The sequence below is a fragment of the Aethalodelphis obliquidens genome, unplaced genomic scaffold (genome assembly GCF_003676395.1).
Source record: "Aethalodelphis obliquidens isolate GAN/ISIS:26980383/991018 unplaced genomic scaffold, ASM367639v1 scaffold42, whole genome shotgun sequence".
NCBI lineage: Eukaryota > Metazoa > Chordata > Mammalia > Artiodactyla > Delphinidae > Aethalodelphis > Aethalodelphis obliquidens.
The window spans coordinates 4,223,703-4,246,547 of record NW_020837986.1 but is presented as its reverse complement, the minus strand read 5'-3'; the positions used below and the strand labels follow the sequence as shown (position 1 = coordinate 4,246,547).

The following is a 22,845-nucleotide window of genomic DNA, read 5'->3' as shown; positions in this document are numbered from 1 at the left end:
GGAGGACCTGGCCCTCCCTGTCTCTGCAAAACTCCAGGGTTTGAAAGCCGGGTCTGAAAGCAGCTGATATGGACTGCCAGGTCTGATCTTCCTCTTGTTCTCCCTTCTCCCCTTTCTTCCTTTCTAGAACTGTCTATCAAGTACTTCCTACAGAACAAGGATTCATTAAGGCTAAAAAGTACCACAGAAGTAGACGATGAAAGAAAAAGGAAAAGGCCTTTCATCCTGTGTTTCTCAAACTGAAGAACTTGTATACCCTGGAGCATAAACGTGTGGGTACCCCACGCTGCAGGATTCCAGAGATTCTAGTTGGAGAAGCACTGCCTTGAGCATCATAAAATATCAGGGGCTGGATCTGCTGCACAGTGACTGAAACTTCAAATTGAACATGGTCACTGGGCTCTCCTGTTAACATTATGATGGTAGAAATCAGCATCCTGGGGCCCAGGACAGGTGTCCTTTTATATTTAAAGATAGTAATTGATTTGAAAATGTGAAACTTCATAAAATGCCATGGTTGTTTTATAGAGAGCCCTGACTATTTTGACATGGCTAGATGTTTGAAAAGATTTTTTTTTTTCAAAATTGATTTGGAATGGGAAACTTTTTCCCAGTATTGAAAAATATTATCTTAATTTTCCTTCTACAGTTTTCCTTTGATACGGACATACCAGACAGTGCATATTTGTGTCAGAAATTCATGTCAGAACCACACCCCCAACAGCCACTGGGTCATGCATGCCATTCAGCTGCAGAAGATGGGAGGCGAAGGGCTTTGAAAACCTCTGTTCGGCTGCAGAAATGTTCAAGTTGAACGGGATTTGCAAATAAAAAGCATGACGATGAAGCCACCTCTGCTGAGGGCCGTGAAGTCTTCTCCTCCCAATCCGGATGCATCTGCTTTCCCCCACCCGCCTCCCTGTGTCAGCCATTGTCCATCAATACTGACTGAGCACCACGCCTCAAGGCTGTGACAGCTCTAGTAGGAAGACACAACATGGAGGGTTTCTAGGCCAAGGCTGGTTCCAGACTTCAGTCTCCCTTTTTGTCCCAAGGCTGCCTCTTTACCCCCATCTACCAGCTCATGGCCACCCCAGTCAGGGGGACTGCACATGACTGGGAAATTCAGATCCACTTCACGATCATTTATTGAGCGCCTTTGGAGAAAGCACAGTGGCTAACTAGTTAAGTGGACAGCCTTTGGAATCAAACCTGGCAGGAATGACTAATTACTAGGTATCATCTAATTACTAGCTAGGTGATCTTAGGCAAGTCATATTGCTTCTTTAAGGCTTGGTGTTAGTAGGGATAAGGATCCTCACTCTGAAGGGCTATAAGGTTTGAGATAAAGTCCACGATGACAAGCACCCTGAGTGGTCCACGGTACTGATAACAGGGGTCTCACTGGGGTCCTAGCGAAAAAACAGATGGGTAATCCAAGCAGAGTTTAATGAAGGAACTATTTACATTGTAGGAGAGGTGACGGGAGAAGGGCCACAGGCTGTGAGGGGGATTTAGTAAGGGAGAGAGCGGTGGAGGAAGGAGAAGTTCAAGAACCTGAAAGGTCACCTTGAGAAAAGCTGTGACCCTCCCTGAGGTTGCTGGAGCAGTAATGACCCCTCCTTCCCGCCCCTGCCTGCCCTTTCTATCTGTAGCGGGGCACTCCTTTTGCTGAACAGAAGGCAAGAAGGCAAGGCAGGTCAGGGATGCCTGACAGTCAATCTCTGGAGCCAGAGAGCAGGTAGAGCGGGATGGAGAGACCTGTGGGAAGGAAGGGGAGGGAGCTGCACCACTGGCCACTGCCATTCACGGAAGACCTGCCGGAGGTCAGCTCCCGGCAACTCAACAGGGAACAAAATACGTTCTCAGAAGTCTATGAATTCTGAGCCTAGTGGTAGACATGTGTAGAAATAAACGATCACAGTATAGGGCAATAGATGCTATTATAACATAACAAGAAGGAACCTCCAAACCAGGTGTTTCAGAGAAACAGTGTTCCTGAGAGGAGTCTTGAGCCCTCGAGGGTGCTGAAGGAGGCACAGCCTTTAAAAGCAAGAAAGGAGGCACTGGGAAAGAGCATCCCAGACAGAGGAAGACCAGAACAGGGGGAGTGTGAGGTGGCTGTTAGGTAAAGCCTATGGATCTGGGGAGGTGGGTATGAAAAAAAGGGGAAGGATGCTAGGGAGGCCAGCCAGGGCTGGGTCATTCACAGAGGGACCTATTAGTCAAGTTAAAGAAGAGTTCAGATTCTATATTGAGAACCACTGGGATCTACAGCTGGATTTTAAACAGTGGAATGACTAGTAAGGTCTGTGTTTCATCAAAAATGGTTTTGGTCACCTCAAGGAAGAAGGTATTGGTTGTTATGACCCTGACCCATAAGAACTGGCATCTAGGTCCACAGATGTAACTAAGCAGGGGAAGAACCTCACTGCAGGTTAGGGAAATCCTGAGATAGTGCAGACATAGGGCAGGGAGAGCAGGGTTCTCAAACTGAGGCTCCCAGCAAATGTTCCCAGCATGACAGCAAATCTTGGGCAGAAGATAATTTAGTGCTGTACTTGTCATGATTTAATGGGTATGGGATCACCCCGGGATCTTAGAACAAGGCAGACTCTGATGCAGCAGATCTGGGGTGGAGCCCAGGATGGCACATTTCTAAAGAGCTCCCAGATGATGCTGATGACAGAACACACTGAGTGGTTCAGCCTTAGAAGCCAACTGCCTCAACTTTCTCTTTTACAGATGAGCTAACAGAGGCCATGAGAGGGTGTGACAGGTAGTGTAGCAGAGTAAAGCAGTGGCGGAGCCTACAGGGACTAGTGTTTTTTTTTTTTTTTTTGCGGCACGCTGGCCTCTCACTGTTGTGGCCTCTCCCGTTGCGGAGCACAGGCTCCGGACGCGCAGGCTCAGCGGCCATGGCTCCTGGGCCCAGCCGCTCCGCGGCATGTGGGATCTTCCCGGACCGGGGCACGAACCCGTGTCCCCCGCATCGGCAGGCGGACTCTCAACCACTGCGCCACCAGGGAAGCCCCAGGGACTAGTTTTGAGTCCCCAGTTCAGAGCTCTGGCGGAGTCCCCAGGACCTTCTGGGAGACTTTTGGAAGCCAGGTACTGTACTTGCTACTTGAAGGCAAAGGGGAGGAGTAGTGAACAATAAATTGATGAGCCCAAAGCGTTTCCGGCACATCCTTGGAGAGTGTAAATGGCTCTGCCAACATGTGTGATGAGCTCTTCACACATCAGCCTGCTCTGAGGGGATTGGGAAACCTGACATAACCTCTGCTGGGCTGCCAAAGGCCTGCTTCCCACACACAGTGACTGGCTCAACGCAGGACTCAAAACATACACGCACACTGCTGCAATCCAGTTGGAGGACAATTTGCCAATATGTATCAAGAGTTACAAAAGTCTTCCTTCTATTCAACCCTGTAATTTCATGTGGGTGAATGTCTAAAATAGAAATACACCAAAAAGAGGGGAAAGAAAACCAGCCATGACATTGGATGGCTACTGGCAACATACATCTAATTCTTATGATACTCTCGAATTGTAGGCTTGATATTACTTCTCCTACATGCATTTAAAAAAATTTAAGCATATACAGTAACGCAATTTCAGAGTGGTTAATGTGCCCCCGAAGTCTTCCATCCAGGTAACGTTAGAACCAGGATTTTAGATCCAGGTCAATCTGATCTGAAGGCCATGTTCCGTCCATCACGATATACCATCACCATAGGCATGAGGTTTATTACAGTGTTTTCAGAAATATGGAAAAAAAGAGGGGAATGGATAAGTAAATTAGGGTATATACACTGAATGGGCAATTATACAATCATTAGAAAAGATAAGCTGTTTCCATGGTGCTATAAAAGCATCATGGTTGTGATAAAATGCTTAATAAAAAATTATGATAGCAATTTTATGTAATTATAGTTAGGTAAAAGATGTATGCATATTAACAAAGATAAAATACAAGGCAAAGGACTTCCCTGGTGGCACAGTGGTTAAGAATCTGCCTGCCAATGCAGGGGACATGGGTTCGAGCCCTGTTCTGGGAAGATCCCACATGCCACAGACCAACTAAGCCCGTGCCCCACAACTACTGAGCCTGCGTGCCATAACTACTGAAGCCTGTGCGCCTAAAGCCCGTGCTCCACAAGAGAAGCCATCGCAATGAGAAGCCCGCGCACCGCAACGAAGAGTAGCCCCCACTTGCCACAACTAGAGAAAGCCCGTGTGCAGCAACGAAGACCCAAGGCAGTCAAAAATAAATTAAAAATATATATACAAGGCAAAATAATTGTTGTCCTACGGGGAGAGATTATAGGTGATTTTTTTTCTCTGACATCCAAACTTTCTGTAATATTGTTATAAAAAGTGGCTGGGGAAGGCTAAGATTACAGAACGCATGTGTTGGCGGGGAGTGCACAGAACTGGTTATATATACAAGGTCCTTAGGGAAAGTTCCAGTAAGGTCTTGAAACCTCTACACATGCTCCTGTCTTCCTGTGGCTCTGTGTTTTAGACACAGTCATGAAAACTCTCTAGATAAGTTGTTCTAGTGCAGACTTTCTCACCTCTGGCACCTTCTTCAGGAAGGACTCCATAGCACTGGCCCCTTATTCCAGGCAGTCCCACAGTTATTAAAAAGAACTGCCTTCCAGAACTGCAGAGAGCACATTTACACAGAAGGTGGGAAAGGACAAAGAGGGCAGTTAAGCATCACAAGTGACACCATGACCGCCTAGAATGCCACATCAAGAGGGATTCTGAGGCAGGTCAGAGTTCAATGGCAGAGTGTACCCTGGACGTCTATCACAGGGACGGTATTCGGGAAGAGTGGGAGCACACACATACCCCATATTCACCTCCGTTTGTTAAGAAATAAGCAAATGGAGACTTACATTCTAAAAGAAGGAGGAAAATATGACCACCACTTCTAACTCTGGGTTTACAGATTTCTGTCTGAATTTGTACATATTGTTCTACTCTGCTCCCTTAGATCCATTCCTATGGAACAGAGAGAGCTATTATTTTGAGCACAGTTCTACAATCAACGGAAGGCATGTGATTGGCTCTGATTGCTACTGACAAACCTACAGAGAAGCAAAAGGAAAGCAGAAGTTCGAACACTGCTAACCAGCTCTAAAAAGATCCAGGTCCCTCTTACCCTGTGCTGAAAATTGTGTCTTACATTCTGGGAAGATCAATCAACATATCCCAAAATCGGATGATTAGAAAGTAAAATATGGCCTATATGCTCAGGGGAGCAGAGAGCCATTAAATGGGATAGTTAAGTAGATTACACTGAAACTGGAAAATGTTTGACAGAATGAAAACCCAAGTTTTGCAGCGTGGTCATAATCATGCAAAAGATGTCACTGCATGAGGACTAGAAAAAAAATAAACCCTTGTGAAAATGCTTGGTCTGTGAGGGAGTGGGAATTGGGGGTGACTTTGCACCCCCCATCTTTCTAACACCATGTACTGTTGCTGTAATGTCACTCACATTAACAAAGAATAAATTCCTTTTAAAAATCACGAAATCAGAAGGAATTAGATATTTCAATATCTATTGCAGCTGTTGCCTTAACCTTGATTCAAGTTTGGAATACAGTTTTATTCATTAAACAAATACTTACTGAGTACCTACTTTATGCCAGGTACTGTTTAAGGTACCTGAGATGCAACTGTAAAAAAATGGATCCCTAACCTTGACATGTTTACCATTTTCAGCTGAGTTCTACGAGTGTTATGTAAACTCACTGGTCATTGGAACCTCATGCGGCCTATTATAAATTATTATAGGACTTAGGGCATAATCTTACGATTTTACATGGTCATATCAGATCATATCTGTAGGCTAACTGATGCAAACTGACTCATAACTATCACTGTACTCCTACCATCAAAGGAAACCTCTCCAATCTTCATTCATTTATATAGATATAGATATAGACATAGACATAGATAGACATATTCACCTGCTGTTTTCCAGGCAGTGCGTAAGGCACTGGGCTCTCCAGCGGTGAGTAATATATATGTGGGTCCTGCCTTCATGGCACTTACAATATAGGGAGATACATTTATAATTAAATACACAATAATTATGAATTGTGACACATACTATTCAGGAAATGGCAGCAGTGATAGAGAATAATGGTGAGCGGGTCGAGTCCTACTTTAACACTGTTAGGCAGGGCCTCTCTGAGGAAGGAGCGTACTCGCCCATCCCTGTAGTATGAGAATGAGTTGGCCATTGCAAGGAGGTGGAAGAGATTTCTGTCAACGAAGAACTCCATATGCAAAGAGCCTGAGGCAGGAGGGAGCTTGACTTGTTAGAGGATGTTAAAGAAGGCCAGTGAGGGGGCTTCACTGGTGGCGCAGTGGTTGAGAGTCCGCCTGCCGATGCAGGGGACGCGGGTTCGTGCCCCAGTCCGGGAGGATCCCACATGCCGGGGAGCGGCTGGGCCCGTGAGCCATGGCCGCTGAGCCTGTGCTCCGCAACGGGAGAGGCCACAGCAGTGAGAGGCCCGCGTACCGCAAAAAAAAAAAAAAAAAAAAAAAAGAAGGCCAGTGAGACCAGACTAAAGAGGAAAAGAGAATCCAAGGTGCAAGGTCTTTGAGACCTAAGTTAGCAATTGGGATTTAATGTGAAATGCATTATTTCTATAGGTAATGTAATAAAACTCTGGGAGACAGTAACAAAAACTTACATAAATACAAAGAGATTTAAGACTGTAAAGATGTAAATTACCCACCATGTTGTTTCATATATTCAATGTAATTCTAATCAAAACTACAACAGGGCTTGTCATTAAATTGGAAAACTAAATTCTAACGTGAAAGAGCCAAGGGCAAGAATAGCCAAGATATTTCTAAAGAAGAATGAGGAGGAGGGACGAGCTCTGTTAGAGATCAGGATTAACTGTGAAGCTCTAATAACTCTGAGTGCGGCTGTTATAGATGGTGGCCACCGGAATAGAAAGCTCAGAAACAGATGAATGCGTATAAGGAACTTCGGCCTATGTCAGATACGGCCTGGGAGAACAAGGAAAGAGCAGGCTATCATTAAAAGGACCTGGGGAAAGTATTTATCCACAGAGGAAAAAATGAATTTTGCACCTCATCTCACACCATACACAAAAATTAACTGTAGATAAACAAAGGACTTATATTTAGAGAACAAAACTATACAGTTTTTAGTAGAAATATAGGGAATCATCTTTCTCACCTTGGTTTGGGGAATAGTTACTTAAGGACACAGAATGTGCTTATTAGATAAGCGAAGACTGATAAAATGGACTACGTTATAATTAAGGGCTTCTGTTATCAAAAGATACCTTACAGGAAGTAAAAATGCAAGTTATACACATAACTGACAAAATAGTATAAAAAGCATATAAAGAAAGACTACATATCAATAAGATCAGGGCAGATAATCCAGTAGAAAATGGGCAAAATACATGAATACACCTCCCACAAAAAGTAAATACAAATGAGTAGCAAATATCTGAAAAGATATTCAACCTTATTAATGACTGAGGGAATACAAAGCAAGACAACAAAAAGATGCCATTTTATACCTATTTAACTGGTCAAAATTAAGACTCTTGACCAGACCAATATTGGAGAGGATTTGGAATCATAGAAGCTCTCATACTTTGCCGACATGAGGGTAAATCGTTGAGCCTAGTTTGGAAAATAATTCCACTTTTTTTTTTGTAAAGTTGAACATTACTTTACCATATGACTTAGTCTCTGGATATAAACTCAAAAGAAAATCTTGCACATATGCAACAGGAGATATGTACAAGGATGCTCATATCTTCACAGTTGATAAAGGCAACATCCTAGAAGTAACCCTGATGCCTATCAAGGGCTTATGAATCAACGTGTTGTACTATCTGCACGCAATGGAATATTATACAGCAGTCAAGATGAGCATGCTGCAGCTGCACTCATCAAAGGGATGACTACTGGCAACATGATATGGGATAAAAATGCTAAAAGATTATATACAACGGAAAATCCTTTATTGAAGTTAAAGGACTAACAAAACAAAATAATATGACTTTAAGGAATTTATATGAATAGTAAAGCCATATGAAATACAAAGGAATTGTATATAACATTCAGGTTAGCAGGAGGAGTCAGTAGGTTGGGGTGGGAGGAGCTCGTAAGTCTATAAGATATTGTCAAAGTTCTGGTTGTCTCGGTAGCTGGTGTGTAATTGCAAAATGAAATAATGAATAGATACAAAAAGGGGTCATGCACAGACCAATGAGGAAAGTATTTCATGAAACAAAGAGTAAGATTAATTCAATTTTGGACACCTGAGTGGTAGGTCAAAGTAGGAAGGATCCTTTGAATCTAACTGGTCCAGTTCTCCTAGGTCAGAGCTGTAGAGACCAAGGACCAGGTAGGAAAAGGGACTCACTCAAATATATTACTTAGCTATGGCAAACTAAAAGTCGACCTTTAATTTCCTAATAGCATAATTCACTATTTGACTTGCAATGATACACGTATGCTAAAACAATGCATAAAATAAAAGGGACACCAAGAAAGCAAAGCAATGGTGATTTTTATGATATATATTTTGAAGGGCTCTGAAAAAGACCTGGTATGCATGAATGCATGCGTGCATGCATGCATGCATTGAGTCCATAATGATATAGGCCAACATCCCATACTTGGGTATAAAGTTTAAGGAACTACTACTCTTCTCTTGGTGAAGAATGAGGAAAAGTAGCCAGAGAAAAGGATCAGAGTGAGGGGAAGAAATCCACCTGCCATCTTCTGAGACCCATGAAAGGATAATCTCTGAATCATAAATTTGAATTCCAGCCTCCAGAGACTTCAGGATGAAGGCTCAAATGCCTTGATGATAGATGAACACTCACAACCCCTCTTCAGTTTTTAGTCCCAAACAAAGAGCTGTTCTGACCAAAACACAAAGGAAAGAGCCAGCCAGTTAAAAGCGCCAAATCCGTGCCACACTGCCCTGTCCAGGTGGAAATCCAACAGGAGTAATAAGGTAAAACATCTGAGATGAAAAGAGAACAACTTCTGATGTTTAAAGAGACACTCGGCAGCTTAAACACTGCCTCTGGGCATAGTTTATTGAGAGGACCAGGTAGCCAAAGAGAGGGTTCCATCAGTAGGCACGTGGCTGTGTGTACAGGCCACTCCTCACAAAGCCCACCGGATGCACAGTACATCAAAACACAGTTTCCCTCCCACATAAGGAACGTGAAGGAGAGCCCGGCTGGCCAAATGCAGAACGACCCTTTCATTTCCCTCCCTCCACTCTCTTAGGACAACTGTAAATGCACAGGATTAAATTTAACCTGCAGGGGTTTTTTTTAATTCAAATTTTCCTTTAGCAAAAGCTCTGGAGAGGAATTACGGCAGAAGTTCATGAGAAACAGCTGGGAGCCCATCGAGACATTCCTATGACACGGATAGGAAATGACCTGGAGTTTCTCGAGGCAAGGAGAAAACAGACATAGAGCCCTGTGCCTCTGAAATCTACTACAGTTAACTCTCCAAAAAAAGTAGAGCAATTCCAAGGATGCAATGGGGACTGAGGGCACAGCCCAAGGGTAGCGGCTTCACACGCACATGTGAACAAATACATACGTGCATACACGTGCCATGTTACAGCTACATGCACTCGCAAACCTACGTGCTTATAAACACATACACATACACGTGAGTCCACGTGTGCTCACTGTGGGAATATTTTCCATGCAGTAACTCCTACTGCTTTCTTTACAGCTAAGTTGAATGACTAATGTTTATTGTGAAAACCTTTTTATTGCCAGGAGAACATGATTTGCTGTTCTTCAGGTAACAAGTGCTATGCATCTGTTGATTCCTACTGTCACATTTCCTGGCTCCATCACAAATACCTGTGTTGTAATAAAAAAAAAAAGAAAGAAACACCCCGAGGCTAATATATAGGCATTCTTGGTATGCTAAAAGTGGATGACAGGCAGCTCTAATGGTCCCACTTACATAAATGCAACTTATTCATATCAGAAGGCAACTTCCTTTCCTTCCAGACTCAGAGTGCCAGAAATCATTCCTTTCAACCAGCCTGTCAGCCCAGCAGACCTGTATGTGGCAGAGGAACATCCTACGGAGGACGCGTAATGGGCTGAGGGTTAGGAAAAACGGCTCCTTGACATCCCAGGTCTCTGACTTTTAAGACTTAGGGAAAGCCTGTGGGAAAATCTATGAAGCTTTGGGTGTGCGTATGCCTTTTTGTAAATCTCACAAATAAACAACAGAACTAACTTCTACTGTAAAAGGAGAGGGGAAGGTATTTGTAAGGTAAAGTCCATGGTGGATTCTGCTGTCAGAGCTGCAAGATGCCATTCACGAAATGCAAAGGGATATTGACGGACTGATCTGGTCTTGTGTGTCTTCAATTATTCCACAAACTGTTTAGCAAACTTGAGGGAAAAAAAGCCAATGCTTCTTGAATTTGAGCCTTAACATAATTAGTGCCTAGCATCTGCACGGGCATGAGTTTGAGCTGGCTATAGTGTAACATCAGACAATGCTGTATTCCAGAAGAGTGAAAATGAAGGCAGGGGAAAGCCAGAGTCATGACTGTGTTTATTTAGCAGGTATTTAGCTAGGATAACGTATCAGAGTGGACTGACTGGATGCATGTTATGGAATGCTTCTTCCCAACCTTGGATGTACACTAAAATTTCCCAAAGCACTTAAAAAAAAAAAAAAAAAACAACTCCACATGGATAGAACCTTCCCTCCAGATATTCTGATTTATTTGGAATACAATGATGCCTAAGCATTCAGTCATCCATCCATCCATCTATTTATGTATCCACCTACCAATGTATTTATGATATGTTTTGGAGCTCTCAAGGTATGATTCTCATTTTCAGCCAGGCTTGAGAACCACTCAACTTGTCAGACAAAATTTCACCATTACCCCTTATTAAGATAAAGTACAAATCTACACACCCATATAAGGAATATCTATTGAGCACATATGATGTGCAAACTTTTCTTTTAGGTCCTGAGGACACACTAAAAAGCAAAAACAAATATGACCAGTGTCAGTTCAAGATGAGTTCTCCACCAGGCTGGAGAACCAGGGAAGAGCTAGTTTCACAGTTCAGTTCTGAAGGTCGTCTGTGGGCAGAATTCCATCTTTTGCTCAGGGGAGCTCAGTCTTTTGTTCTATTCTGAGCTTCAACTCAGAGGGCCTCCATAGTGAGGCCCCCCCACACTATGGAGGGCAATCTGCTTTCCTCAAAGTCCACTGGCTTAAATGTTCATCTCATCCAAAAACACCATCACAAAAACATCCAGAATAATGTTTGACCTCATATCTGGGCACCGTGGCCCAGTCAAGTTGACACATAAAATAACCAGCACACGGCCCGTACCCTTATGGGGCTAAAAGTCCGGTAGGGGGCTAGATGATGCTACAGCACACAAACAAAATAAGTGCAGATTGTAAAAACAGTATGACAGAAATAAGCAAATTGCTGGAGAAAATGGACAGTACAGGGAAAAAGCCTCTTGGAGGTGGAGGATAGGAAGGAACCAGCCACAAGAAACATAAAGTAAAAAGTGCTATAGGCAGAAGGGACAGCATTCACGAAGTCACATGGGCTGCAAAGAACTGGATGAGCTGGAGGAAGTGTTAGAAAGCCAGAGGGGCTGGTACACAGAAAACAGTGGGAAGAGAGGCAGGAGATGAAGTTAGAGGGGCCAGATCATCCGGGGCTCTAAAGTTAAGACGAAGCCAAAGCAGGGAAGTAACATGACTGAATTTACTTTTCAAGATACTCTGTCTGGCTGCAACGTGGGGAAGTGGCATAGGGGAAGTGTGGATGGGGGATCGGCAGGGAGGTTCTGAAGTGGTCCAGGCATCAGATCAGTGCTCAGAACACTGTGGTGGTGGAGGTGGTGTCGTAGGACCTGGCCTGGGTGGAACTTTCTAGAGTATTTGATGTGTGGCAGGTGGGAGGAATGGATGATTCCCATACTTATGGCTTAAACGATTCAAAAGAAATAAGAGCCTTTTTCCTAGTTACCAGCCCGGTTCATGTTACACCCACTAGCCGCCTGCATTATGCAAATTGTACATCGTAATTAATGTAGATCCAGCTTGAATTATGCAAATTCTTGCTTTGGGCTGTGCTAGTCACTTCCTGCCTCTACTACCTCCTGCCCATCGAAGACCACATCCCATCCTCCCTACTGACCCTCTGTGGACTGGAGCCATAAGCCTGTCTTGGGTGACCGAGCCCTGAGAGGTCATTACGGCCAAGCCAAGAGAAGGCAGGAGGATGAACATCCAAAAGGAGGCAGCACCTCCCCCGGGCCTTTCTCTGAGAGCCTGCTCTGAGCTCATCACGCAGCTGGCCCCTCTCTCCATCAGTGCTTGTCTGCACTGGTCCTGCGCAGAACTCCTCTCCGGCTCAGAACACATGCCTGGCCTTCCTGCAATGCACTCTGATGGAATGCTGATTCCTGGGGCCCATGCGTTTGGTTCAGATCAAATGCAACTGTCTATATGCTGGAAAAATATTGACGACCCTCCAACCTATCCCGACTTTTAAAGGGGCTTCTGCACAGGAATGCCGCCTTGTTTTACTGAGGCGAAGTCTGTGTTTTATTTAACTCTGAACGCCAGGCGCCTAGAATAGCTTGCAGGATAAATGTCAATCAACTCTAGCATAATCAAGACACCCATTCCTGCCTCATTAGGGTCCTCTCATTCCCTTTAAGCTTCTCAGATTTATACACTGTAATTAGAAACTTGGTGATTTTGACTGCTAAACATAAAGGCTTACTGGGAAGCTTCTCATGTCTGAATTTTTAAAATTTGCACACGTTAATCCGGCTGCATCTTCTGGCCCAATTCCCTCACACCGTTTTATATTTATTTTTGCACAGAGACGAGAACCATTAATTGAATTGAAACACATATTGATTATTGTTTTTCATGAACTCTGAACAGCTTGTCTCTGAATGATTTTACTGAGGAGTTTTTAGGCAACCGTTTGACTGGATTGTTTCCCCTGTGACCGCATTCTGGCTTGCGTGCCTGTCTGCAGTTGCCTGGTCTGCTTCTAGGGAGTCCTGTTGTTCGCAAGAGCAGAGTCAGAGTGGAAGGGGTCACGCCAACCCTCTTCACGTACAGGCCCTGATTGGGGCACCCTGATATCCCATCAAACCCAAGTAGGGCTCCGGAAGAGTCTATGCAAATAGCATGCTTTCCACATCCCTGGTGAAAATCCTCAGCTCTCTGGACCCCATGTGAGCAGAGATATCCCTCAGTTCATGTAGTCGCCACATTATTCATCCAAGGACTGCAGTGTCTGCATCAAGCAGAGCTTTCCAGAGCCACATTAGGACATTTTAGGACGTGTCTTACACCACTGCTTCTCCCATGTTCATGTGCGCGTGAGTCACCTAGTTAAGACACAGACTCTGATTCAGTGGATGAGCTGGGGCCTGAGATGCTGCATGTCTGACCTGCTCCCAGGTGATGCTGATCTGCGGGTGTGTAGGCACGGGGCCTCTGACGTGACCTCTCTTCATGCACTGTCTGTCACCCTGCTGGGGAAGTGACCACAGAAGCGCACCCTGCGTCTCCACTAAAATACAAATTCCCGAAGATCTGAGGCCATGGGCTATGCACCCTGATGCGTCCTGCTGCAGCAGAGGCGAGGCTGGCTTCAGCGGGCTCTGATGAGCATTCTGAGCTCCCCCTTCCGTGGGCACGGAGAGAGGTCGTGGCTGTTGGAGAATCAGGCCGTTTCACAGCCCTGGGGTGGCATCAGGGTAGGGGGCTAGACTCCCAGCCCTTAGGGATAGGAGGCCAGAATCTAAGTCCACGGTTCCAGGGAGCTCTTCAAGAGAAGAACTCCTGACTGAAAGGAAGGTGTCAAAGTCCAGAAGGAGGCAGCAAGGAAAAAGCAGATGTGACAGTTTTCACCTCTTCCACCTGGATGCAAGGGCTTCCAGCAAATAGTTGAGCCCTCACTGCAGTATCACAGATGAGTTAAACGTCCTTGCCTCCTGGCACATTTTGCAGGTGTCCCTGAGATGCTTATTGCGCTCACAGCCACTAACCACACAACAGCCAGGTGATTTTTTGAAGAATGCAAATATGATTCCTTCACTCCTCTGCTTAAAATCCTCCTAGGGTGTTCTGTTCCTCTCAGGAGAAAGTGCAAACTCTAGAAGCCTTGCGTAACCTGACTCTATCCACCCATTCTCCACATGGCCTCATCACTATCGTCCATGCTCACGAGGCTTCAGTCACTCTGACCTCCTTCCTACTTGTCAAACAGGCCAGAGTCATACCTACTGCAGGGCCTTTACACTAGTTGTTTTCCTTCAAGGGTCATCACTGCTTTGCCTCTGAAGTCTCTGGCCATGGGCAAGGTTTCAACAGCAGAGCAAATCCAAAATGAGGTGTAAAACTTTGGTTGTGTGGGGTTGGCGTGAATTTACTTTTCCTTTGAATTTTCCCCAGTAGAAGCCTGGAACAGTTTGACACCTTTATATTACAAAGAGGGGACTGAAGCCCAGAGACTGAATGGGACATAATCAAAGCCATTCCGATTTTGGAGGGCAGAACTGTCCAAGGGTGGGCCCACAGGTTATGACTTGGACCCACGGGGAAGGGAATTTAATCTTAACGTATGACATACTACTCAGACCTGCTGTGTTTAACAATTTTTACAATATTTACAAAGTTATAACTCTTCTTCACTCCCTCCTCTTTTTGGCTTTTGACTTTGCTGCGTCCAAGGTTGTACATAGGAAGGCACAGACAATCCTGGATTTCTCTTCCATTTGTGTTGTCTGATTTTTCCTTGCCACAAAATGTACTTTCTGAGATCAGAAGAGGGTGATTTGTGATTTATGGATTTCTCTCTAGAAATTATAACCAGAACCTAATTTAAAAAATCAAATTGGTTTCATCTAATTACATTTGGAAATTGCCTCATAAACACATGTTCTGTTATAAATGTCTTTAAAAGCAAGGTCTCCTGCTCACTATCTGAGGCAGGATTGGGTTGAGCCCAGCATGGGGGAGACTCCCCATCCTGCTGAAACTTTCTGAAGAATAGTGCAGTCTAGAGCCGTGCTTCTCAAACTTTAATGCCCATGTGAATCACCCAGGGATCTTGGTAAAATGAAGACTCTGATTCAGGAAGTCTGGTGGGGTCTGAGATGCTGTATTTCTAACCAGCCAATGCTGCTGGTCCATGGACCACACTGGATAAGGGGCGAGACACCTGCACTTGAATTCAGGACCCGTGAGTTGCATAACCTTGGTCCTTACATTTCACCTCTCCAAGTCTCAGTGGCCTCATTTTTATGTAATGGCAAGAGCTAATATTTTTCAATGCTATTTCTAAATGCCAAACGCAGTACTAAACATATATTTATGGTTATTAATAAATATAAATGAGCAGTTTCTTAATGTACCCAAGGTTATACAGCAAGGAAGTGGCAGAGCTGGGATTCACATCTAGGCTGCCTGACCTCAAAGCCAACATTCTTACCTTCTGAGGCCTCACTGGTTTGTGACACACATGGTCACAGCCATGTTTACGGTCAACATATAAGGCCTAAGCCCATGACCTCCTTAGGCCCCTTCACAGCGTCAACCCGGAAGTTTGGCATATTTCCAAAAGGTAACCTCAAATGCTCAAACAAGTCAGACAGCGGCCGCCTTCTAGCTCTGGTTCTCTGTATTACAGCCTAAGGAGAAGCCAAGAAACTACCTGAAGGTGTCTCACCACAGCTGTTTCCAGTACAGTCCCTCACGGGAACGCCAATAGCCCAGCAACTGGTCTTTGAATATCCACAAGGCACTGGGTTCACAGAGAAGCGAGAAGAAAGGTGCGTTGTCCTAATCCGTGTGCACCTTTGTGCCTAGAGTTCCAGACAGCGTACCATCTAGGAGTCTACCTTTGGAACAGAGCAGGACCCTATGGGGCCTTCTCAGGACAGAACCACCCGCCATGTCCTCCGCCTGCCTCCTGTCTGTAGAAAAACTTTAGCCAAAGAATACATTTAAAGTGAGGAAATGCAGAAACAAATGAGAGCAGTCAAATAAAACAAAGTAATAATAGTTTAGCCATTAAGCAAAGTCAAAGACCTTTAGTTCTTCCTCAAGGGCTGCAGATAATATTCTGAGCCACATTCTTTGAGCTATCTTGCAGATACTGAAACTCTCACCAGGTGGAAGAAGTTAACTACACGATGACCAGACTGTAGCCATGACATAAGCCGCTCCATCTGACACAATTCCGAGAACTAACTTCAAGGAAGTGGGAACAAACTGACGCGGGAACTGAAGATTAACTGTACTTAAAACAATCAATATGATGCTGATCAGACCACCCTATGACCAATTCCAAGATGACTGTCAGAGCTCACGGTGCTTTGCTGCACTTAAGCCCCTCCCTCCACCCATACATCCCTGAAACTCCCCCCTTTAAAAGCTCTTGCCCTCTGATTGGCAGTGGGGAGTTGGCTTTTGGACATGAGTCTGCCTTCTCCCCAGGTTGCTAGCCTCCTGAATAAAGCAAACTTTCCTTTCCAACCCACGTCTGTCTCTCAAGTATTGGCTTTCGAGCAGCAAGCAGCCAAACGTGAGTTCAGCAGCCCCTTCAGGGAGCTAGTGCTCAGTGTGTCTAACTCACAGCTATGTCTGCACTCTTGCTCTCTCTCCATCTATTTCTTTCTTCTTACTGTGGAATCACAATCAAGGGTTTCCTAGCCCAGCGCAGTGCATAATCCTGTTACAGCAAGAGGGATACTGCTCCCGTGGAAGCAATCTGTGCAGAGATATGACTCTACCTGCAACGTGGCCTAGACCTGTGGTTTCCAAAGGCAGGTAGGTACAAGAACCGGGGTCTTTTCACGCCAGAGCTGTCCTCAATTCGAGGCAAAATGAGGAAAAAATAAGGAGAATGTCATGAGTTACCCATAAAGCTAAATTTATTCGATTTAAAGGACTGCCTTTTATTCTGAGATTATGTCCTTTCTATATTTTTGAAATTGTCTTTTATGAAACAATGTTAATAAAAGATGGTAAAGTACTCTGTGTTGGTTCCCCCAAACCATTTGAAATGTTACTGGCCTGTGAATTCCAAAAGTCTTCAACATCTGGCATTGAGAGCCATTTATATAACAACACCAAGCAACTTAACACCTTAAGTCCTGGGTCCTTTCCCTCTGCTTTACAAAGGGCAGGTGGGTAGATGTCTATCTCATCTGTGTGTATGTGAGTGTGTATGTGACTGTGTATGATCGCAGCCTGTGCTTTACAAAGAACAGTGTGTAGCTTTTAAATGACTGGGTTTTGTTTCATTGAGTTTCCAGTCCCTTTCTTCCCTAATAAGGTTTTGAATGTGTCGCAGGCAAGGTCTATCAGTATGAGTACCTCCTCTCCTTTAGCAGCATCCCTGGGAAGGATGCTTCTCTCAAGCCCATGTTCCAAGATGGAGATGTCAGACAGCTCTGCCTCTGAGGAACGCTGGATGGAGTGAGATAAGTGTTTCCTGAAGGTGTTTTCTCTAGCACCCTGTACATGATAAGACAGTTTTCTCTTCCCTCAGCCCTGAGGTCCGTCCAGGTCTCTCTAGCGAATTTGTGTCCATCAGATTTACCCTGATTATTTCTCCCTCATCAATACTCCTTGACTTTCCTCCCCAGAGCTCATCCTCCCTTATGGCGGCGATATTCTTCCCCAAGCTCTCTCTCAACAGGTGTACCTTTCTGCATAAGCACCGAGAGTCATTAGTCCCTCCATGAGCCAACAGTGTATTCCAGCCTGGGATGCCTATCACCTTTCCCCTCTCAGACTCCCTGGAGAAACCCTGAAGCAACGATTAACCTCCCCCACCTTACAGATGAGAAAACTGAGGCTTGAAGAGAGGAAGAACCTGCTAAAGGTCACTTGAGATGGTGGTAGGACTACTAGGATACCAGACTCTATCCTTCCAGCTTCAGTTTCCATGCCCTTTCTCTGCATTGCTGCATTTTCTTATTATAATCTATATCAACAACCTTGTGGTGTCTCAGAACACAAGGAGTGGGAAGAAAGTCAATCTCGCCCATATCCCAATATTAGCATTTAGCTACATCAGCCTTATTGAAGTTTTACTGTTTGCTTCTGCTCTGCAATGAGCTTCTATACCATTTATTCCAATTTTGAAAGTTTTCAGTGAAGCCACATTCTTGTCCAAGGACATTCTGCTCCATCTCTGATATGAGACCCTGCTAATCCTGGGAGAAGGGCTTTCAACACCATCACCTTGGCTCTGTGGCCAAGGCATCACCATATGCCTTAGCCACAGAGCAACGTCAAAGCTCAAGAATCATGTACCCCCAGTTAGAGAATGACATTGGGACCATTCTGGAAGCCCAGGGACTGATATGGGTACCATGGGAATCATGTGAGTGTTGTGATTTTCCAGAGGAACTGAAAGTACTGTTTGCCAGGCCTGGGTCTGCTCAGCTGTGCCAGGACTACCTGACTCCTTGAGTCTTAATGCCTTTGCTGAAGAGATCAATAATCCTTTCAATGCCCAATTTTCTTCGTCACTAGGGCTATCAAGACAGCTCAATTGATGCCCCTGTGTTTTTTTCCCACTGTATTATCAGAAACCTTCCAGTAAGTTGTGTCTCACTCACCTTTGTGCCCTTGATGGAGCTCTGCACACAGTAGGTATTTGCCAACGTCAGGCTGAAGGAAACTGAATAAAGCCAAGCTCAGTGATACAGCCACAGGGGCCTCCTTACCTCATACAGCGTGATGACCCCGTTGGTCTCATTGGGAGGTTTCCACTGGATGTAGATCTTCTCCTCAAAGGGACCCCCTTGGATGGACTCTAGAGGAACAGCTCCTGGAACTACAGAAGGAAAAAATTAGGAACTTGATGTCACCTTCCATCTCATTTCGCCAGCCTCATTGACCTAGAACAGGAGTCAGCAAAATTATCCTGTAAACGGTCAGATAATAAATATTTTAGGCTTTGTGGGCCATACAGTCCCTGTTATAACCACTCAACTTTGGCACCTGTAGCATAAAAACATCCATAGACAATCGATAAATAAATGGGCATGTCTGTGCTCCAAAAAAACTTTATTTCTAGAAACAGGCAAGGGCTGGAGTTGACCCATGGGCCATAGTTGGCTAACCAATTCTCTGGAAGACCGATGGCTTTTCATCTGCAGGCTCTGAGCAAGTTTCTTCTGGAACTAAAACTGACCAGGGTAAAGAGGACATCTGTAGGTCCCAGCTCTGCCAGCAGTAGGATTCTGGAATTAGACTCTTGCCTTAGGATTGGTATTTGAGGAATGCAACGTGAACATCACTATCATTTTCCCAAACCTGTCAAGCTTTCTCCAGCTACAGGAAGTGCTTCCATAGTTTCCTAATCCCTGAATCTACCAGGAACTATGTGCCTTGAAACTTCAGTCTAATTAGAGGGCAGCTCATTTGTCTAGCTGCTGAGTCTCCAACGTCTCCACATGGTAGATGCATAACAACCATTTGCTGGTTGGACAAATAGATGAGTCAATGACCTATGCCAGCATTTTGCCCTAATGAGCAAAACCTTTCCTGGGCTGTTTCTGTACCCAGATAAGTCTTCCTGCCAGCATCCTCCTGCTGAATTCCACCATCATTATGACAGTCTGGAAGATGCTGAACCATAAAATAATGATTCCCCCAACTTCCCGTTATAACCCCCTAGAGGATCATGAATTCATGTAAGTCATTACAGAATCTATTTATATTTTGGCATTATAAACACAGGTATTTTTACTAAGTGCTTACTCTGTGATCAGAATTCTACATACATTATTTCACTTAAGCTACAAAAGAGCTCTGCCCGGTAGTATTATCTCCTTTCTGCTGATAAGGGAACTGAGGCTCAGAGAATTAAATAACTTGCTCAAGGTCATATGGCTCTTAAGTTGCAAAGAGGAAAGTGAACACCTGTCTGTGAGCTTCAAAGCATATACTCTTAATCATCATGCTGTGCCTCTCTAGATATAGCCACGGCCATATGTCGCAATCAGTTCCCTATTGTTAAATTAAAATATATTTAGTTTTTCTCATTACGGACATGATACACAGAATTTGTTGAATATTAAAAATCTACAAAAAAAGATTTTTTAAAAAAGAAAAGAACAAAATCACTCATAATCCCTGTCACTGGAGATACTTTTCCAGTATCTTCACGTGACTATGCATATACATATTTTTATTTTTAAAAATTAAACTCCTACTGTGCATATTGTGTTGTGACCTTCTCTTATCGCTAAACAGATAACAGTTTTAAAAAAATCCTTAAATGTTCTTTGGGGCCATGCATTTGAATGGCTACTTAGAGCAGGATATGCCCCATTATAGTCACCAATCCTTTATTATTGGGCATTAAAGTTGGTTTGAATTCTTTATGATTATAAAGCACTGAAATGAGCATTCTTACAAATAAGTATTTGAATGCAACTCTGCTGACGTCCCTAAGATAAATTCTTGGAAATTAATTTATTGGGCCAAAGTAAATGAACTATTTTATCTTTAAGGCTTTTGACATACATTACCAGATTGCCTTCCAGAAAGTTCACACAATTCTGGGCTCCCCAAACAGAAGGATATGCCAATTCCCAATCCATGACAACAACGACTATTTCAAAGATTAAGCATATGTAGTTGTACCTTTTTTAGAATACTGGAGAGCACAGATTTGTTTTTCAGTTTAATTGGCCATTTGCATTGATTCTTTTATGAACATGCTCTCTATACCCTGTGCTCATTTTCCTGGATGACTCTTCATTTCTGTTCATCATTGTCTTATGATTTATAATCTGTTTTTAAGCTTTTTTGCATAGGTTACAATAGTTTTGGTCAGTTCTTCATTTGCTTTTTAAATCTTTTAGGTATGTAGAAACCTCTAAGTATTCAGATCTCTTATTGCTTTTCCTTATCCCGTCATCCTTTCCACAAATATTTATTGAATACTTAATATGACCAAGGGACTTGGTGATAGACATTACAGATACACCAGGGACAAAGAAAGATATAGTCAAATCCTTGATAAAGCTTCTATTCTGGAAAGGGAGACTACATTAAATAATTGCACTCATAATTAGTTTTTTAATATTGTTATCAGGACTTTGAGGTAAACACATAAGGTGTTGGAAGAATTATAACCAGCAGAGAAAATCTAGCCTGGCAAATCAGGATAATGAGTAGAAAGTAAGTTAGGGTCGATGGATAAGTAGAAGCTACTAGGACAATCCTGGGGAGGGTGGGTGTTGGAGTGCAGTGGATGGCTTTGTGGAGGAAAGTGTGGAAGGAGAAAAGCCATCCTGGGGAGAGAAGATGGTAGCTTGGACCAGGGTGACGGTAGTGTAGAAGAGAATTAGACTGTGTCAGAGATTTGGGGGAGCTCCTGTGATTTGGTGGTGATGGAGGAAAGAGACGTGTCAAGGTAAAACCCCAGCTCTTCTGTTTCATACCAGTGGGGTGGATCAGAGGTTGTTCATAGAAAGGGAGCCTTAGAGGATGCCTAGTCTTGGAAAGGAAGCTGGCAAGCTCAGTTCTGTCATAAGTCATTGGACAAGTATGCAGAACACCCAGGGGGCAATGTTGTAGCAGTGGGGTGGGGGCAGTGGGTAGCGATGTTTAGGCACTGAAACCATGGGCAGGGAGTAGATCTTGTAGCCAGAGTGCAGAGGAGAACAAAAGTAGCAAGTCTAGGACTAAGGCAAGAGGAACTCCAAACTTAACAAGGAAAACAAAGAAACTCGGAAACTGGGAAGCCGTGTTCAGAGAGGCAACAGAAAACCAGGAAGGTGGGCTGTCACTGAAGCAACAAGGGAGGAGCAGAAAGGTATTGGTTAACAGTGACAGGTGTGGATGCCGAGTAAGATGCAACCTTCTGTTTGCTCACTGAATGTAGTGTCTTCAAGGTTACTTGTGAACTGAGCAAGGGTAATTTAGGGAGAACACTGGTGTCATAAGTCATCTTTTAATGGGTGGAGAAGAGAGTGGAAGGTGAGGCAAGTAAACAAACAAACAAAATGTTTACTTGTATTGAGATGAGTAAACATTTTGGCTGTGAAGGGGAGGCGAATGCAAGAAGGAGCAGGAATGAGACATGGAGCTAAAGTACTGCCCCCTCCCAGAGAGGGAGAGGTTATAGCATGATTAAAGGCAACCAGGAAAAAATCCAAAATTGACGTAAGAGGTAGAAGGATAGGAAAGAGAGAGGAAACAACTGACATTAGTAGGGTCCTGAAAATGCCAGGGCAGGGAAAGAGAGCATCCTTCCCTCTGTGAGATAAGAGGAAGAAAATGTGCAAGCGCTCTGGAGAGGGGGTTTGAGGTGTCCTCTAATGGCTCTACTTTCTTGAGAAGAGAGAGTGAAACCATCTACCCAAAGTGTCCTGGAGGAGGAGCTTCGTCAGGAACCTGGAGAAGCTTTAAGAGGTGAAAGGTGAGCTGAACAGAGAGGTGCTGGCGCTGCTCACTAAGAAGGCTGTATCAGATGCAGGCTGGGATGGGACCACCACCTGGGCTCCTCCTTTTGTACTAGCTCAGAGCAAATTCTCTTTTTTACCCAACATCAGATGAACAGTCATCTGTATTTTCTGCCTTCAACTTTTTCTTTTGAAACCTAACACTTTAATCCATCTCGGATCAATATTATGTACTGTACAAAATGGAAATCTCACTAGAGTTCTTTACAATATTCTTAGGATAATAAATTGACCAGTCAAAACTTTCCCCAGTGATTTAAAATA

General features: G+C 44.0%; 1 protein-coding gene across 1 annotated transcript in view; it reads right to left on the bottom strand.

Moving 5' to 3' along the window:
* PTPRT (protein tyrosine phosphatase receptor type T) overlaps window positions 1–22,845 on the bottom strand; it is a 1,082,400-nt gene that overhangs the window by 372,960 nt on the left and 686,595 nt on the right. The window contains exon 9 of the mRNA XM_027078280.1: window positions 18,829–18,938. Coding sequence (XP_026934081.1) covers window positions 18,829–18,938 — 110 coding nt within the window. The remainder of the gene's footprint in view (window positions 1–18,828; window positions 18,939–22,845) is intronic.